The 15,703-nt window shown below is 38.3% G+C and overlaps 1 protein-coding gene across 1 annotated transcript in view; it reads left to right on the top strand.

Moving 5' to 3' along the window:
• Window positions 1-15,703, top strand: part of NEK11 (NIMA related kinase 11) — a gene marked incomplete at its 3' end in the record, with an annotated part of 91,140 nt that overhangs the window by 71,023 nt on the left and 4,414 nt on the right. Inside the window, exons 14-15 of the mRNA XM_080340345.1 lie at window positions 622-682; window positions 6,413-6,509. Coding sequence (XP_080196471.1) covers window positions 622-682; window positions 6,413-6,509 — 158 coding nt within the window. The remainder of the gene's footprint in view (window positions 1-621; window positions 683-6,412; window positions 6,510-15,703) is intronic.

Below are 15,703 nucleotides of genomic sequence, written 5' to 3'. Positions count from 1 at the left end.
GTTTAAGGGCCAGATATTTAAATTTCATCTGTGTATATGAACAGCATTTCACATGAAAGATATTATGGCAAAACTGTTAATCATCTACGTAGTACCAGAATACTTGAAATAGAAAAGTACTAAAATATCTTCTTAATTCAATTTTTTTCAGTTAGTCATTGTTACTAGATATGTAAGTAGATGTAATTACATGAAACATAAGTATTAATTTCCAGTGGGCAGCTATCATATGCATAAGAAATTTGGGTATACTCAGGAAGTACACACTTGCCTTTTTCAACGTAATATTGGTTTAGCTATTCCAGACCTAACCGATGAAAAAATGCTGGTGTGTTTTTCAGAGATTGCACACTACCCTCCATGATAAGCATATCTTCTTTAAACTCCAAGCACAGTTGTTCTACACAATAGTATTTTGCAAGGAATCTGATGTAAATAATTGTATATAACATCATACCCAAGCCTGGTGGTTTAGGGTAAAAAAATACAGAAAAGGTCTTGAGCAATGTAGACTCTCTGTAGTCCTTTATTTATGTTTGTGGGATCGTACCTCTGGTACATAGTGTTTATATTTAAGTTTGTCCTCAAACTAATGCTATTCCTTATTTCATTTGTCCTCAGGACAGCGATATCGAGGCAATGGTCAAGTATTTGGAGAGTGTCCTGAATAATAGCTCATGGGGTAAGATGATAGCTCTTCTTTAAATGTAACAGCAGCAGTTATTAGCGGTCTGCATTCATCACAGTCCAATTATTTCCATTTTGCAATAAAATAAAATTGCTTCTTTAGTTTACTGCAGAGAAATATAAATATGCCAAAAGAAAAGGCATAGGCAGTGAAGTGCTTTTGTTGAAAATAACAGAGCCATGAAGTATGATGGTCAGAAATGTGGAATGTTATAAAAAAAGCTTTTAAAAACTTGGATTCTGCCATCTTTTTCCAGAGGAAAATATTTAAGGATATGTAGGTTGTTTTATAGTTTCTAGTACTGGTAACAATAAGACAAAATAAATGAAAAAATATATATAAATAAATAAACGACGATCCAGGTTTGGATAATATCTTATTTTACAGTGTCTCATTACAGGCACAGAAAAATCACAGAGAATTTCAGTTTGCAATTTAATCCTAAAATCTCCTGCACATTCTGTCTATAAATTTAGAGTTTGAAAGCCTGATTTCTCGTGTTGTACTTAAGAAAAAGGAAGACTTAAATGAAAGAAGGCTGTCTACTTAGGCTGGCATAGTCACTGTCCTTGAAAGCCCAGTTGAGTTCCCAAAGGCTCCCATGGGAACCACAGTCTCGTGTAGCTGCTTCATTTACACTCATTCAGTCAGGATAAACCTGCCTTAGTATTATCTTGTGGCTCTAACACAAGAATGTAGGGGAAGCTTGGAACATTGTCCTTGTAGAGATTCCTTCAGTGCCAAGCCCTGTTTCACCCCTGCTCATGAACATGGACTGATGGAAAGAGAAAAGCAAATAAGAAAAAGGATGTAAAGGAGTAATCAAAGCTGTGGCCGTCATAGTCATGTAGCCACTGAATCGTGTCTGGTCACCTTCTGGGTCCCACATCAGGGAGATCTTTAGGGCTGAAGGAAAGAACAGTCGTGTCCAGTTTGTCTTCAAGTTCTGCACTCATTTATACATTTGCAGCATCATTGTCTGCTGTGGGTTTACAGAACTGGAAATAAGGACAAAATTTAGCTCTATGCTTTAATATTTTGCTGTTTTAATTAAACAGAGGAATTGCCATGAGGGCTTCTGGGAATAACCCCAGAGCATTAGCCAAAGACAAACAGTGGTATTTTTTAAAAATCCTTGAATTAAAGAGACTCCTGTCCTCCTCTTTTTCTTTCATTATTAAGAACAAGAAGACGCCGTCTAAAATTGTAATATTAAAGAATTAAATTGTGCTCTAAACATTAAAAAAATCTCTACCAGTCTGTGTTGAAACTTAAAGCCTTTCTCCAAGCTGAGGTAGTAATTAGGTTTGTATGATCGGTTCCAAACATGATGATAATAAGAAAGAAATCTGCTAGGTTTCCTTTTATCTTTGTATGCTCGGTGTCACTGAAGAAGTTAAAACATTTGCTTTTTAAATGTCAAGCTACAAAGCTGCAGTTGGGGTTATTTTTATGTTTGCTAACATTCATTTATACCTTGCTTTTTCTTCACTGGGCTGCAAATTAATTTTACATTGAAATTTTCTGTATATGATGCATTTTACATAGGTTAGATACGTGTTCTCTTTGTTCATCCTACAGCTAGTTATGTCTACTTTCAGGTCTGCATTTCTTTAACCGGTCACGAGCACGTTGATTATAGCCATGGGATTGCCAGTGCCAGCCTGTGCCCCGCCTCGTGTCATCCCATACTCGTAGTCCTTTACACCTCATCCTTTGTCCCCACTTTTCAAAGCATCTGCTGTTGTACCAGGCCTGTATTTCTCTACATTAATTGAATTAAATTAGTTATAAATGTGTCATTCTACACAGAATACTACTATCCATCTAAAAATGCAGGTTGTATGATACAAAACCAAGTGGAAATAAAACAAAATAGCCACAACTATCTGGTCATTGGAAGAACTACTTTTTCAACTTAAGCAATTAAATTAAAAATTAAAGTAAAAAAAATAAATTAAATTTTAAAAGTTTGTGGCAGGTCAAGACAAGTTCAGACAGATCCTGAAGCATTGCAAACTCAAGTCCAATTTTGTGACCTGGTACCAGCAGTGGCAATATCATATTACTGGGCTACAGAACTACAACAACATTATAATGGCTACTCCTGAAAACAGTATGGATTTCATGGCAATAACAGGGCAGATGCAGAAATCTGGCCTGGCCAGAATTTCTTGTGGTATCTTTCATTGTTGAAGATACTGAGAAAAAAAAATATATACCATTTCAAGCAGATGTTAAAGAACACCTGAGTAGAATAAAATTAGAACTATTTGTGTGTCAGCAAGGGCTGTGATAAAGATGATGCAATAAATATGCATTGTTTTTCCACAGGTGAAGTTTCTTTAGTATAAACCTCAGTGTTGGAGGGTAAAAGGACTTTCGAAGTAACTACCTGAAGAATTCCCACTGAGTCACTATGAATACCAATGCTTTATTGTGGTACAAGGTTCATTTTGAGTTTGCTATTCAGTTCCATGTGGACTGTATTTGAAATAAGAGAGTCAGTCCATGCTGATAAAGTGTTAAAAATTGGGAAAATCAAAAAATAAAAAGAACTGCAAGATGAATGGAAGTTTGAAAAACTGGTTTTGCAGTTTATTAGATCTGCTTATCTCAAAGGAGGAGATGGTCAGAGGCAGTTGGGTCGCTTTGTATTATTTATAACCTCAGGAAAATACATCTGGTTCTAAGGAGTTTTTTAATCTTTCAGAAAAAGACATTGTAGGATCTCATATGTAGCAGTGAAAGCTGAAGAAAGAAATGCAAATTCCAAACAGAAGTCTATGATTCAGTGGAGATATCTTCACAACATATAATGGCTTACCAAGAGATGCAGTAGGTCTATCACCAGTTAATTGTTCATCTGTTAGCAGAAATCTTACTAGGAATGTCTTTGGGCCATAATGTACGAACAGTCTCACTAGATAACCATAATCACCCATTTTACATGCAAGTATCTGTGAGTAAATGTCAGCCAGAGGATTTGTTTCCCTACAGATCCTTTCATCTTCAACAGAGCAGGAAGGATGCAGTGAGAATCTCAAACTGGTACTCCATGACCTCAGAGGATAAAGATCTTTTGCCCTTTAGCCCTATGTTGTTCTCTGCAGTACTGGGCAAGACACTGGGAGAGCATTTGTCTTTGAAATACATTTAGAAAACCACGATACCGGTTTATGAGAAGTCAGTGCTCGTGCTGTTTCATTTGATTTTGTTTAATGAATCAAGAATTATATGTTGCAAAAAAAAATGCAGATAGTTATTTGGCCACTTTTTGAAGAAGCATAGTTCCTTTTTCTATGTTGATGTATGGGTAAGCAAACTGATTGAACAGGGTGCAAAATACGTTATTAATCAAGTAACTGCTTCTAAGAAAATACCTCTGATGTGGGTTATGAATCACCTCAGGAGTAATTTTTGAGGCTTGTTGTAGCAACAACATGAAAAGCTTGTAGCAGTTTTCACTGAGAACTCATTTTTTATGACTAAACACAGCTTTGCAGCATCCTACAATCTGTAGTCCTTGCAGCTGCATCATAGTACCCAGAAAATCATATTAAATGGAGAGACAGATACTAGTTTGCATGTAGAGAACAAGTTTTGCTTGGCCAACTGCAAATGTGGAGGGTAGAAAAAGTACAAATTATTTAGCCTGGAATCCCCCCAAAAAAAAAACCCAAGAAGAATGTCTTTAATAATGAAATGTCAGAGTAGAAGAAGATATTGTAGCAATAAGTAGATTGAAGCCACTAAGCGGAAAGAGTATACTGAGCTTTTAGTACAGTGATATATCCTGTAATAACAGGAATACCAGAATTTAACTGGAGCCTGTGGTTAAACATACTCTTTCTTAAGATAGTGCAAAGATTATGTTTTCCTGGGACCACTGGTGCTCAGGGCATCAATTTTTTATTGCTTTTGAAGCTCTAAATCCCCACATCTGGACCTTGATTCTCTGCCAACTCAAAGAGGAGCGTGCCACCCAGTAAGTCATGAGTATTGCTTTGCACAGTGCCTGGGGTTTCCACAGGGCCACCCTCAGGATATCTGAAATTTCCAGTGCTGCTAAAGTAATTGAGTGCTTACAGATCACATGCATAAACGTAAGGATATGCATATGTAGTGTTCCAGTAAATGATCAGGAAATGTTTTTTGCATTGATGGGTGAAGTTATTGGTTTCAAATAAGAACTGAACTTGTCATTTTTCATAATTTAAACTTTGTTTACTATACATCAGTTGTAATACTTAGGCACCAGACAACTGTTAACCATTAGGTGTAACGAGAAGTTAGGAAAATATAAAAGTAAATCATCTGTTCATAGACAGACAGCAGAGTCAGAAATCTGTTTCTTCTGTGATCTCTCTCTATGCCTGCTCCCTGTCTTCTGAATCCAGCACACCTCTGAATCCAGCAGACACTTACTGTGAGCAATTCAGTAGAATCCCTCACAATGGAAAGTTTTTATCTCAATACTCGACCTTATGTGATCAATATCTAGCATCATGTAAGACATAGGAGCTTCACTCCTGGGAAAGCAATGATTACACATTCCAGGGGAGCATTTAGTACTCTGGGGGTGTCTGTGCTGCTCGTAGTTCCCTCTGGCTGCATGTGATCAATGCTAATGCAATCTGAACTAAGCCTCAGCTGAATCCAAGCTAAAAAACCTCTGCTAGGAGAGGAGTGTGTATGCATTTAGACAAGGCATTGTGTTAAGTGTTTGTGTGACTTTTGGCTTGTTCAAATCCTATGCAGAGCCCTCCTGTGTCTGTTCAGAACTTTGGTTCTGTGTGGCGTAACACACACAAGTATGTGGGAGATAGCTCCACCATGGTACATATTTTTCTCTTTTGGGAAGTGAAGTCCTAATGCCAAATATTTTGCAAGAAGAAACTGTTCTGGGAATTAGAAAAGAGATTTTAGCCACCAGGTCTCATTGAGGCTCTGGGATTGTCTTCCAATGGGAACAGTAGCGGCAATAAATAAATAAATAAATTCCTTAGGTTAAGCAGGGACTTGTGTGATGGAGTGGCAACATGAAATTACAGGATATTTGAGCTGACAGCTCTGGCGGTCCTCTGTGATTCAGCACTTCTCTGTTCCTGTGGATGAAGACCACAGCAGTCTGTGAGCCTTAAATATTGCAACAGCCCATGAGACCTGTAAACAGAAAGAGTGTGTGTGTGTGTATTTCTCACATATATATGTATTTGCATATACAGGTATGTCTTAATATATATATGCAGAAATAAAAAGAGTACCTTCCTCTGAGGGGGGACGTGATGTCATAAGTTAAATACTTTTATTTTACAATAATGATCAAGCTGATGCAGAGGCATACCTGTTAGGGAGAAGATTCTTGCTCTTATAAATAAGTGCAAGAGCAATGGAGAAAAATGCATATTGTCTAAGTAAATTTCCTTTTGTTGAGTATTTATCTGTCCCAGAACTTCCTCAAGTGACTGTCCTTTCTCTTATAATGTAATTCCCCGTATGCTACACAGAAGCAAAACTGCTGTTACAATTCTGGTGCATTTAAGCTATAAATGTACTTGTCCCTTAGAAAGGAGTTGCCTTTAATGTGCATTTAATAATGTAATTAATCTCTAATTAATGTGGCACAAATATAGTCTTCCTCCTTCTTACTGCCCTTGACTCTGCAGTGGATCTCAGGGGATGAAGGTGAATAAGGTTATGTGTCTGTGCATTGATTTGTAGGTTCGAGTACTGTCACCAGAGTGTCTCCAGGGGTGCCCCAGGGATTCAGAGCTCTCAACAGCACTATGGCTGAGACCAAACTGAAACGCATGAGAGAGTAAGTAGCATATTTATGTGTTACCAGTATTCAGACAGAGGGGATGGATTTGAAAAATGAGAGGACACAGCAAAAAAACCCATGTGTTGTTTCCCCACCCCCAAAAAATCTGTTCGACAAAAAAAAAAAAAGTGGATTTAAATTGTTCTATACAGACTGGATTCCTAATTGCCTCCACAGAGGATGGAGGTTGACTGTCAATTCTGATTGTTTTCTTGCAATCTGCACTATCACTGTCATCCTTCCAGGACCTAGTTTGCCTCTGCCGTCGGTGTCATTCAGAACTTTGTTTTCTTTGTTAGCTCAGCACATGTCCATAAATCACCTGCAGATATCCATGTGCCCACCATGTTTGCTCCCTCAGCCACACTTCATTCTTGCCTGGAATGAAAGACTAATGGATTTGTTTCCCATGATGATACGATGATTTAAACCAAACATGATTGCTGTTGGCTGAAATTTTCAAATGAGACAGTGGAATTTACGTGTGCAGCTCCCTTTGAAACACATTGTCTAATTGCTTTCAGCATCATTGAAACCCCAGCTTTATTAGTAAACATTTCAGTGTCTTAATAAAATAAAGAGTTGTGCTTCCATTTTAGAATGTACTGGTTAATGTACCTTGAGCTTTTCTCTTGATTCAGTAATTTCTGGCCTTCCAAGATTTATTGCACCCTAATTTAGGTACTGATCTGATAATCATAATTCTATGTATTATTTCTGAATTTATATTTTCTTAGCAGTGTTGCAACATTCAACTGATCTCAGATCGTAAACTCTTTCAAAAAAGGACAGTTGTCTCTTGTGTGGGTGGACAGTTCCAACAATATGGTGGATGTTTTCAGAATACAAATAAGTTCAGTTAATACCAGTAGTTATTTAAGTGAATCCCCTAAAGAAAATGAATTCAACCCCAACAGCATTGATGCCAATCACTGTTTAGAGCAAATTACAGTGACAAATGCATTGTATATTCAAGGAAAATACCAATCAGATTTACTACTGATAGAAGATGTTCAGTTTTATGATATTTCTAGATGCAGCAGGTCCTAGGGTTTAACTTCATGGTTTAGCCTTTACTGTGCAAACAGTCAGCAGGTCTCACAGCCTGCCATGCTGATTGCTTTCCATTCCTAATTTCCTAATGGAATTCTTCCGTTAGCTCTTAAAAAAAGGTATATTCATGTAAAATAACACGAATAACACCAAAAGAGCCTTCTAGCCATTTTTAATTGACACGTGAATCATACAGGCTTGCAAACAACTGCAGCAGGACAGTCACTTGACAAGATGTGATGTGCTCGTTGCTTGAGTCATCACAGTGTGCTGCGCTGAATATGTTCTCTGACAGAAGAGAGACTTGCTCTTTATCAGAGAGCTGATTTAGCTGGCTTCTACTGTATTCTTGTGCAGGGCTTTTAAGCTATATTCATATGAGAGGGAAGTTGTGCTAGAAATCCTTACAGGATTGTAGGAGGAAGACATGGATGTTCTTGAATATGGTAGGTAGGAGTCCCTTGTCTTCTCCTCCTTTAAGTAAAAAAAAAAAAATAAAAAGCTCAGGGTTTAACCTACAGACAACCTGATAGTGTTTTTGATTCCGTCACTAGCTTCCTTCACTACAGTCCCAAAAAGCTTTTCCTGACATCTTCTTTCCAGTTCCCATTGCATTGTGTTCCAGCATTTTTAATTGCTGTCCTCTCAGTAAAAGTCATGATAAAATCACCTATACCAGTGACAACAATTTCTAGTTTGTTATGCTTTGTATTAGTGTTCATTATAAAATTTGTAGCAGCAAAGATTTAACTTTACCTTTCACGTGGAGTTCATTCTCTCTGCAAAAAGTCTACTTCAGTGCTAAATATTTTGGTATTGGGATCTTCTGCAGGTTTGATAAGAAATCTCTGTTTCTTGAACTAGCTCTGTCGAAGGTTATCTGAGATTTTTCTCATTATGCTCCTTCCCAGCCTTGCTCATTAGCAGTAAGAAGTCAGGCAAATGTATACATTGGAGTTGTGTGACTTATATTCCTCATATTGGGATTTTAGGCTGAGGGATCATGTTAGATGCAGGAAACAGGAGGAGCTGTTTCTCAGAATTTTCTGTCATAGCCACCATCTAATTCTCTTGATGGTTCCCATCCATGGTGCACATCTCAGTTTGAGAAGCTCCCACATGCGCTCCAGAGCCAAATTATCTTCACCAGAGAGATCCATGAAGAAAAACTAATGTTAGTGCCACTGATGCTCACTTATACAGACTTTCCAACTGCGTATTTCAGAAGAGAATCACACTGTTCTTCAGAAAGAACTACTCAAGCCAAAGATTTCTTTTTTTCACCATCAGATAAAATTGCTGTACCACCTATTATTTTTTCCCCCCTGAGGCTCACACAGCTTGTCAAACTCATCTTTACGAGATGTCAACAGCTTTGGCAGTACACATGGCCTGAAAGATTGGCTTTGTCCCTAAGAAAAGGCTTTAGAAGAGTCACTGTAGCAAATGCTAGCTTGTTCTCTGCCAGCTTCTGAAAAATTTGCTAGACAAACCCAAACTTGAGACTTGGACTAAGCACTGAGATCCAACTTGTTTAGATCTCCAGTTGAAAGAAATTTTCTGCTTCTTTTCAGCTAACTCTGTTGTATACTGAGACCCTTCTTTCCAAGTTTTTGACCACCTCAGCCACAACTTGACCACAATGAAGGGTCTGGCAGGAGCACAGAAGCCTGTGGAAAGTTTTATGATGCATGTTTGACACCTCAAGTCTGTGCAGGTTTCACGATCTAAAATGAAATAGCAAAGGTGAGAAACAAGACGAGTATGTGCAGAAATTTGTGGAAGAGAACAAGCCTTATTAGCAGTGTTGGTGCAGTTGGCTGTATTCAGATTGCACCTCCCTGTTTTATGAAGTATTCATATCCCTGGTGTCCAGTGAGTGGAGGCTTCCCTTTGAAGCCTCTTCAGCACCGTGGTCAAAATTCATTCCTTGGCTTTGTAAAATCAAAATTTGTGTTTTACAGAGTAAGGCTAGTTTCTGAAAAATGGAATAGCTATGGAATAAAATGGAATGGAATAAAATCTTGTTCTCTCTTTCCTGAAAACATAAAAAGAAATGAAAATGTAGGAAATGAGGAAAAAAACTTAGTACAGAGTGTTTTGTACTCCTTTGTGAAGGTATCCATGAATATATAGAATGAGTCATTTTAAGAGCCATGAACTTTAATATGCAGTTTAGAATTCAGTAAATTGTATGTCAGTAAAAGAAAAGGCTTTTATGTCCTGGATTTTAAGTAAATTAAAATCCTTTAGCACAGCAGTAAGCACCTCTTACTCAGTCCCTGAAGTCTTACACACAGCAGCATACCATGATCAGGCAAAAGACTTCGTCATCACCTGCTGAGTGTAAGTAAAGCCATCTTTCAGAAGTCACAGAGAAAAGGCATTTGGTGATATTTTTATTCTGCTCCTGTGAATGCTCATAATGCTATTGGTTTAGACTCAGGAGCAGTATGCATATATACTTCTTGTGCTTGTGACATTGGCATCAAATGTATTGTTGATCTTAAAAATTCAGAAAGAAAGGTCATACTGAAGTCATTGAATAGGCACTAGATATTCTTTAAGAAAATTAGTCCTAAAAATGACTTTTTGTACACTTATTTCTGCACATTTTTGAACTGTTGCTGTAAAGAAATGGATTATTTGATTTGGTTTTACTAGATATTGGGTAGACCTTCCTGAGGGCCAGCTCTGAGCCTTCTGAAACTGGTTGGTTATTGACATCGTTGAGGGTGGCTTTAGGTGAAGGCAAAAGCAACAAATATGGAAAAGCTAATTGGGATTTTAGACTTCCATTACAAAAATTTTCAGTGACTTTTTAATTGCCATTGACTGTCATCTTGAAGGTGTCATGATGTAAACATGCATGAGGAACAAGATGGCCTTTCACAGACAAAATGCATATTTGGTGAGGAAGTTTATTGACACTGTCTGCGCTATGACTGTTTTTTTTCAGACTAATAGAGGACAATATTCTTGAAGGTATTGATCCTGAAATGTTTTTAAGCATGAAATTTCTTCTTACACATGCCACAGTTGTCCTGTTCAGCACTCCATTTTCTGGTGAAAATTTCTGTCTTGTGATGCTAAGACATCTTACAACATAACTGTAGCTTTTTGCTTCTCGTGAGCTAAGCCAAAATATTACTTACATATCCATCCTCCTTGTTACAGTCTTTCTCACACTTCATATTTAAAGACCAGTCTCCATCTCTTAATTCTTTAGGGCAAGATGATCTCACTACAGAAAAACATTAAACATCTGAGCTCATGAGTTTCTCTTTCTTTTACTGTTAATCTACTTCCAGATAATTACAGTTACCTTTCACGCCCAGATTTGAAGGTCTGAGGTATTTTCGTTTTGATATTTGCTTTACAAGCCAATGAAGTGCGAATACAGTAAAACCAAATAGGAACACTAGCAAATTTGTAATTGCGTATAGGTCATCAAGCTAGGAACTCAATCAGAGAGAAGTGAGTGATGTACAAAAGCCTTACACCAACAGTTATTTGTGTCTATGTCAATATATATTTTATATGTATATACATGCATACCTGGTGAGGGGCCTGGAGCACAAGTCTGATGAGGAACAGCTGAGGGAACTGGGGCTGTTCAGCCTGGAGAAAAGGAGGCTGAGGGGAGACCTGATCGCTCTCTACAACTACCCGAAAGGAGGTTGTAGCATGGAGGGTGTTGGCCTCTTGTCCCAAGTAGCAAGTGAGAGGATGAGGGGAAATGGCCTCAAGTTCTGCCAGTGGAGGTTTAGATTGGATATTAGGAAAAAATTAGTCATGGAAAGGGTTGTCAGGCGTTGGAATAGGCTGCTCAGGTTGACCAAAAAATACATATAGAAATATGTAATATTACGATTGTTTCACTGAAACGCGTAGTGTGTATCTTTTCCTTTCTCTGATGGGCGAATTGTTAGTTTTATAAATGTCATTTTGGTGTGAGACCCTAAATCAGAAGAGGCCCCCCAAATTCAAGCCATGTAAAAGGAAATCAGCATTAACTCTGAATTACCACAGAGCTGAACAAAAGATATTGCCATTATATTCCTACTCTTAAACTCTTAAGAGAACTGTATGTAATTATTAACTTTTCAGAGATAATGACTGTATTCTTGCACACCCACATTCAAGAAGCAGCAGTATTTGTGCTGCTCTTCAGACACATCTGTCTGAAAATAAGTGCATTGATAAACAAAGTAGATGGCATCAGGTGTGTGTTAAATGTGCCTTGAATTTTTGCTTGATCCTGATCAGTGATGCTGTATGAGTTAAACTGCTGGCTTTTCAAAGACTCTTTGTATGCCATGACAAAGAAAAAGATGATGTTTAAAATAGTTTTACCAAGGCTAGGAAATCTCAGAATGTGTATAAAGAGATTGCAACCCTGGGAAACATGTTTCAGATAGTTCTTCATGGGCCCTAAACAGTGTCATTTTCACCTGTCTTACCTGCTGAAGAATAACTCTATATGAGCAAACTTGTTTCCTCTCTCGTTTTTAGTATCAGCAGTAAATTTGCTGATACAGGAAGACTTTAAAATTGCAATACTTGGCTTTTATGTAAATGACCATGTTTTGTTGTGACTTGGGGTTTTATCTGTGGGAAAAAAGGCAAACAAACAAAAAAATCTCCTCTTATGACAAACTATATTCTAAATCAGTAGTAGCTAGAATTCAACTAGCAGCTCTAAATTCCAATTCACGCTTCTTCCAAGAGCAGACGTCAGCTTCAATTACTATTTTACAAATTCATTTATCTCAGCAAATTAAATGCATAGAGAATATTATTGTTGATATTTCTTCAGCTGTATGTCTACAGCTTTTAATAATAAGATTCTGCTTAGCTCATGGGAAAACATGTCCTAAATATACTTTAGATTTTGCTGGTCTTTGAAGTAGGATATCAGAGAGTTCTGTTTGCAATCAAATTAAGGTGCTTTAATTTAGAAATTATGAAGTAATTAAGGATGAATTATGAGAATTATCATTGTGTCTTCAAGTGAAGAAATTTTCATTCAGTAGTAATATGATGAAGGTCAAAGTCCACTGAGGCTTCAAGGTGAAGGTAGGGGCTAATATTAACAATTCAGATTTTCTTTTACTCAATTTTATAGCAACTCTTTCAATTTATTTTCTTTTTTTTTTTTTGACTTTGCCATACTTTTAGAATTCCCAAGACTGAAGATTGATCAGCTGTCAGAACTAGAAAGGTATTGCCCTACGTTTAGAAATAAGTTCCCCAAAAAATAAATCATGGAACTTATAGCGCACTTCTGCTAGCATATCTCAAAGGGTCTTTGTAGAGCAACAGACAAGCTTTGTTGTAAATGCAGTTTTGAACCCAGAGCAGTTTCTTTAACATTTCAGAGAAGTTTTAATCATTCATAGTCAGTAACACCAACATGTCGAATGACAGGAAGATAACTTGAGACAAAAGGGACCTTTTGTGTTGCAAATGAGATAAATTTGTTTGTTTACTGAACCATGAGATGTTGTAGCAAATATTCTAAGATTTTCTGGTACAATTAGAAAACAATATTTTATATGAGATCAAAGATATGTAATTTCGTGATTCTTTTGCAGAGTCATTTCAGGAGATAAATGTAACAATCTTTTTCACCAAGATTCATCTTACTACTAGTAAGCTGCAAAGTGGCACAATTGTACTCTGTTTTAAACAGAAACAGAAGGCTAAAAAATAAGAGCTTAGAAATAGTATGTTCAGGGACAAATCAAAGTTGGATGTATAGATGAGAATCCTAAGTAGTACTGCTGGACTCCATAGGGATACCCTTGAGTCACAGAGAACAGAACTTAGTGAAATCTACTAAAATTATTATTATTTTGAAGATCCCTGCACTTGCTTTTGTATCCTGTGAGCTCTAATCATTACAGTTTTGCCTCCTACTACAATATGCTTGTCAGTATAGGATGCAGGTGGCTTGGCTGCATCCAAAAGGATAAATAAATGCCCACTGGAATGGATATTCCATGTACAGAAAGCTTTTTTAATTTTTTTTTTAAGGTTTACATTGAGTTAGCTGTGAATAACATTAGTGTTCTGCAATAACTGGATTTTCTGTGCTTGGCTTAGGAGACATGTGCTTCTCATCTGCTATGGCAGTGGTGAGATGACTGATCCAGAGGGACCTTCCTGGTGATATTTGGGGGTGCTCAGCAGTGACTTGGTGTCTGCAAAACTTCTCCTTGCTCCCCAGCACAGACCACACCGCAGCTCCTAGGAGACACCACTGAAAACTCTGTGTTTGCGAGCAAAAAGTGCCGCTTCCCTTTGGAAGAATGGTTTTAAATAGTTGCCATCATGCTGAATGACATTTGAAAGTGAGAAGCTGAAAACCTCCTTAGCTGTTGGTTTGTGTTGTAGTTATCCTTCAATCCAGGCAATGACAAGCTGTTGAGAGATATTAACCCAGCTGCTAACAACCACAGAGGAGCGCAAACTTAAGCATTAATCTTGTTTTGTGGCTTTTGTCGGTGTTGCATAAAGGTAGGTGTATTCTAATTGATCTCCAGACCAGAAAGGAAATGTTAATAAGTAGCTAGTAGCAGAGCAGTCAAAATAAAGACCTGTGGGACAACAGACAATTCTTTGTTCACTCAGGGAAAGATTTACAACTTCCTCAGCCAGTTGAGAACACAACATTATTATATTGTCAAATTTTAGTAATTTTGCACTGATGCGTAGGAAATCAACTGCAAATCACCAGATAGCCTGATAAATTCACTTGGGCCCACATCAGCTAAATGACTTGGAACATTTTCTGACACCCTGAGTATAAAATTGTAGTTCTGAAGGCTCCTATTTAGCTCCCCTCTAACGCTGCCAGTGAGTCAAACCAGTAAGTGACTTTGATTTAGCTGATATTCATACTGCTTCTCACATGCTCAGAAGTGCCTTCCCCCTGGCGCAACCAAGCCCCTATCGTATGCCCAAACCCCATCATTATCCACAAACCAGATATCTTTCTGCTTCTATGGCCTTTGGGGCTTGTTCCAGTTAATTTTCTTGAGGCATGGATTATGAGCTGCACAAAAGCTGGCAGCAAGAGGCATTTTGTTGCAGACTATGTCTTCCATGGATGACTGGCAATATCTGCCATCCAGCCAGTAGGTTGGTGGCTCCAGCGTGCCTCCAGGCTGTGGAAGTCCCCAGCCCTGTGCCTCCTCTGCCTGGAGCACTGGGACTGCTCTCTGCAACCATTAGTGAGGGAAGTTAGGCTCATTGTTGAACCTCTTGCAGTTTGCAGTGAGAAAGCACACTCTCTGGACACTCACCCACGTGTGGTAACCTGGATTTCAGTCCTGAGGACTGAAGGGCTCTGAGGACTGCTCATACTATTTTATCCAGGGACTGTTCCATGCAAACAACTTTTGTACATACCTCCAGCATTGTCCTTGGTCCCCAGTCTATCCAGAGTTATCCTTCGTTGTTGCACATTCTCTTCTGGCCCAATACAAATGGCTTTCATACAAATCAGAATGAAGGTGAAGGAGAGTCCTTTGTTCCCGAGTCTGACTGAGGATTATGGTACTTCTCTGGGAGATGTGGGTTTGAATCTCCCTCTACCCCCAAGTTTCCAGCTTTCTAAATGAATGCTCTAACCATGGATCCTAGGATAAAAGGGGACAGCTGCGTACCTGTGTGGTCATCACAGAATCACAGAATGTTAGGGATTGGAAGGGACCTCAAAAGATCATCTAGTCCAACCCCCCTGCCAGAGCAGCAACACTTAGATGAGGCTACACAGGAATGTGTCCAGGAGTGTTTTGAATGTCTCCAGAGTAGGAGACTCCACAACCCCCTGTCTGTTACCCTTACTGAGAAGAAGTTTCTTCTCAAATTTAAGTAGAACCTCTTGTGTTCCAGTTTGAACCCATTACCCCTTGTCCTACCATTGGTTGTCACTGAGAAGAGCCTGGCTCCATCCTTGTGACACTCACCTTTTACATATTTATAAACACTAATGAGGTCACCCCTCAGTCTCCTCTTCTCCAAGCTAAAGAGACCCAGCTCCCTCAGCCTTTCCTCATAAGGGAGATGCTCCACTCCCTTCATCATCTTTGTTGCCCTGTGCTGGACTCTCTCCAGCAGTTCCCTGTCCT

Source organism: Nesoenas mayeri, assembly GCF_963082525.1.
Source record: "Nesoenas mayeri genome assembly, chromosome: 2".
NCBI classification, from domain to species: Eukaryota; Metazoa; Chordata; class Aves; order Columbiformes; family Columbidae; genus Nesoenas; species Nesoenas mayeri.
Note: the sequence above shows the minus strand (reverse complement) of the source record. Positions and strands in the feature narration are given on the sequence as shown.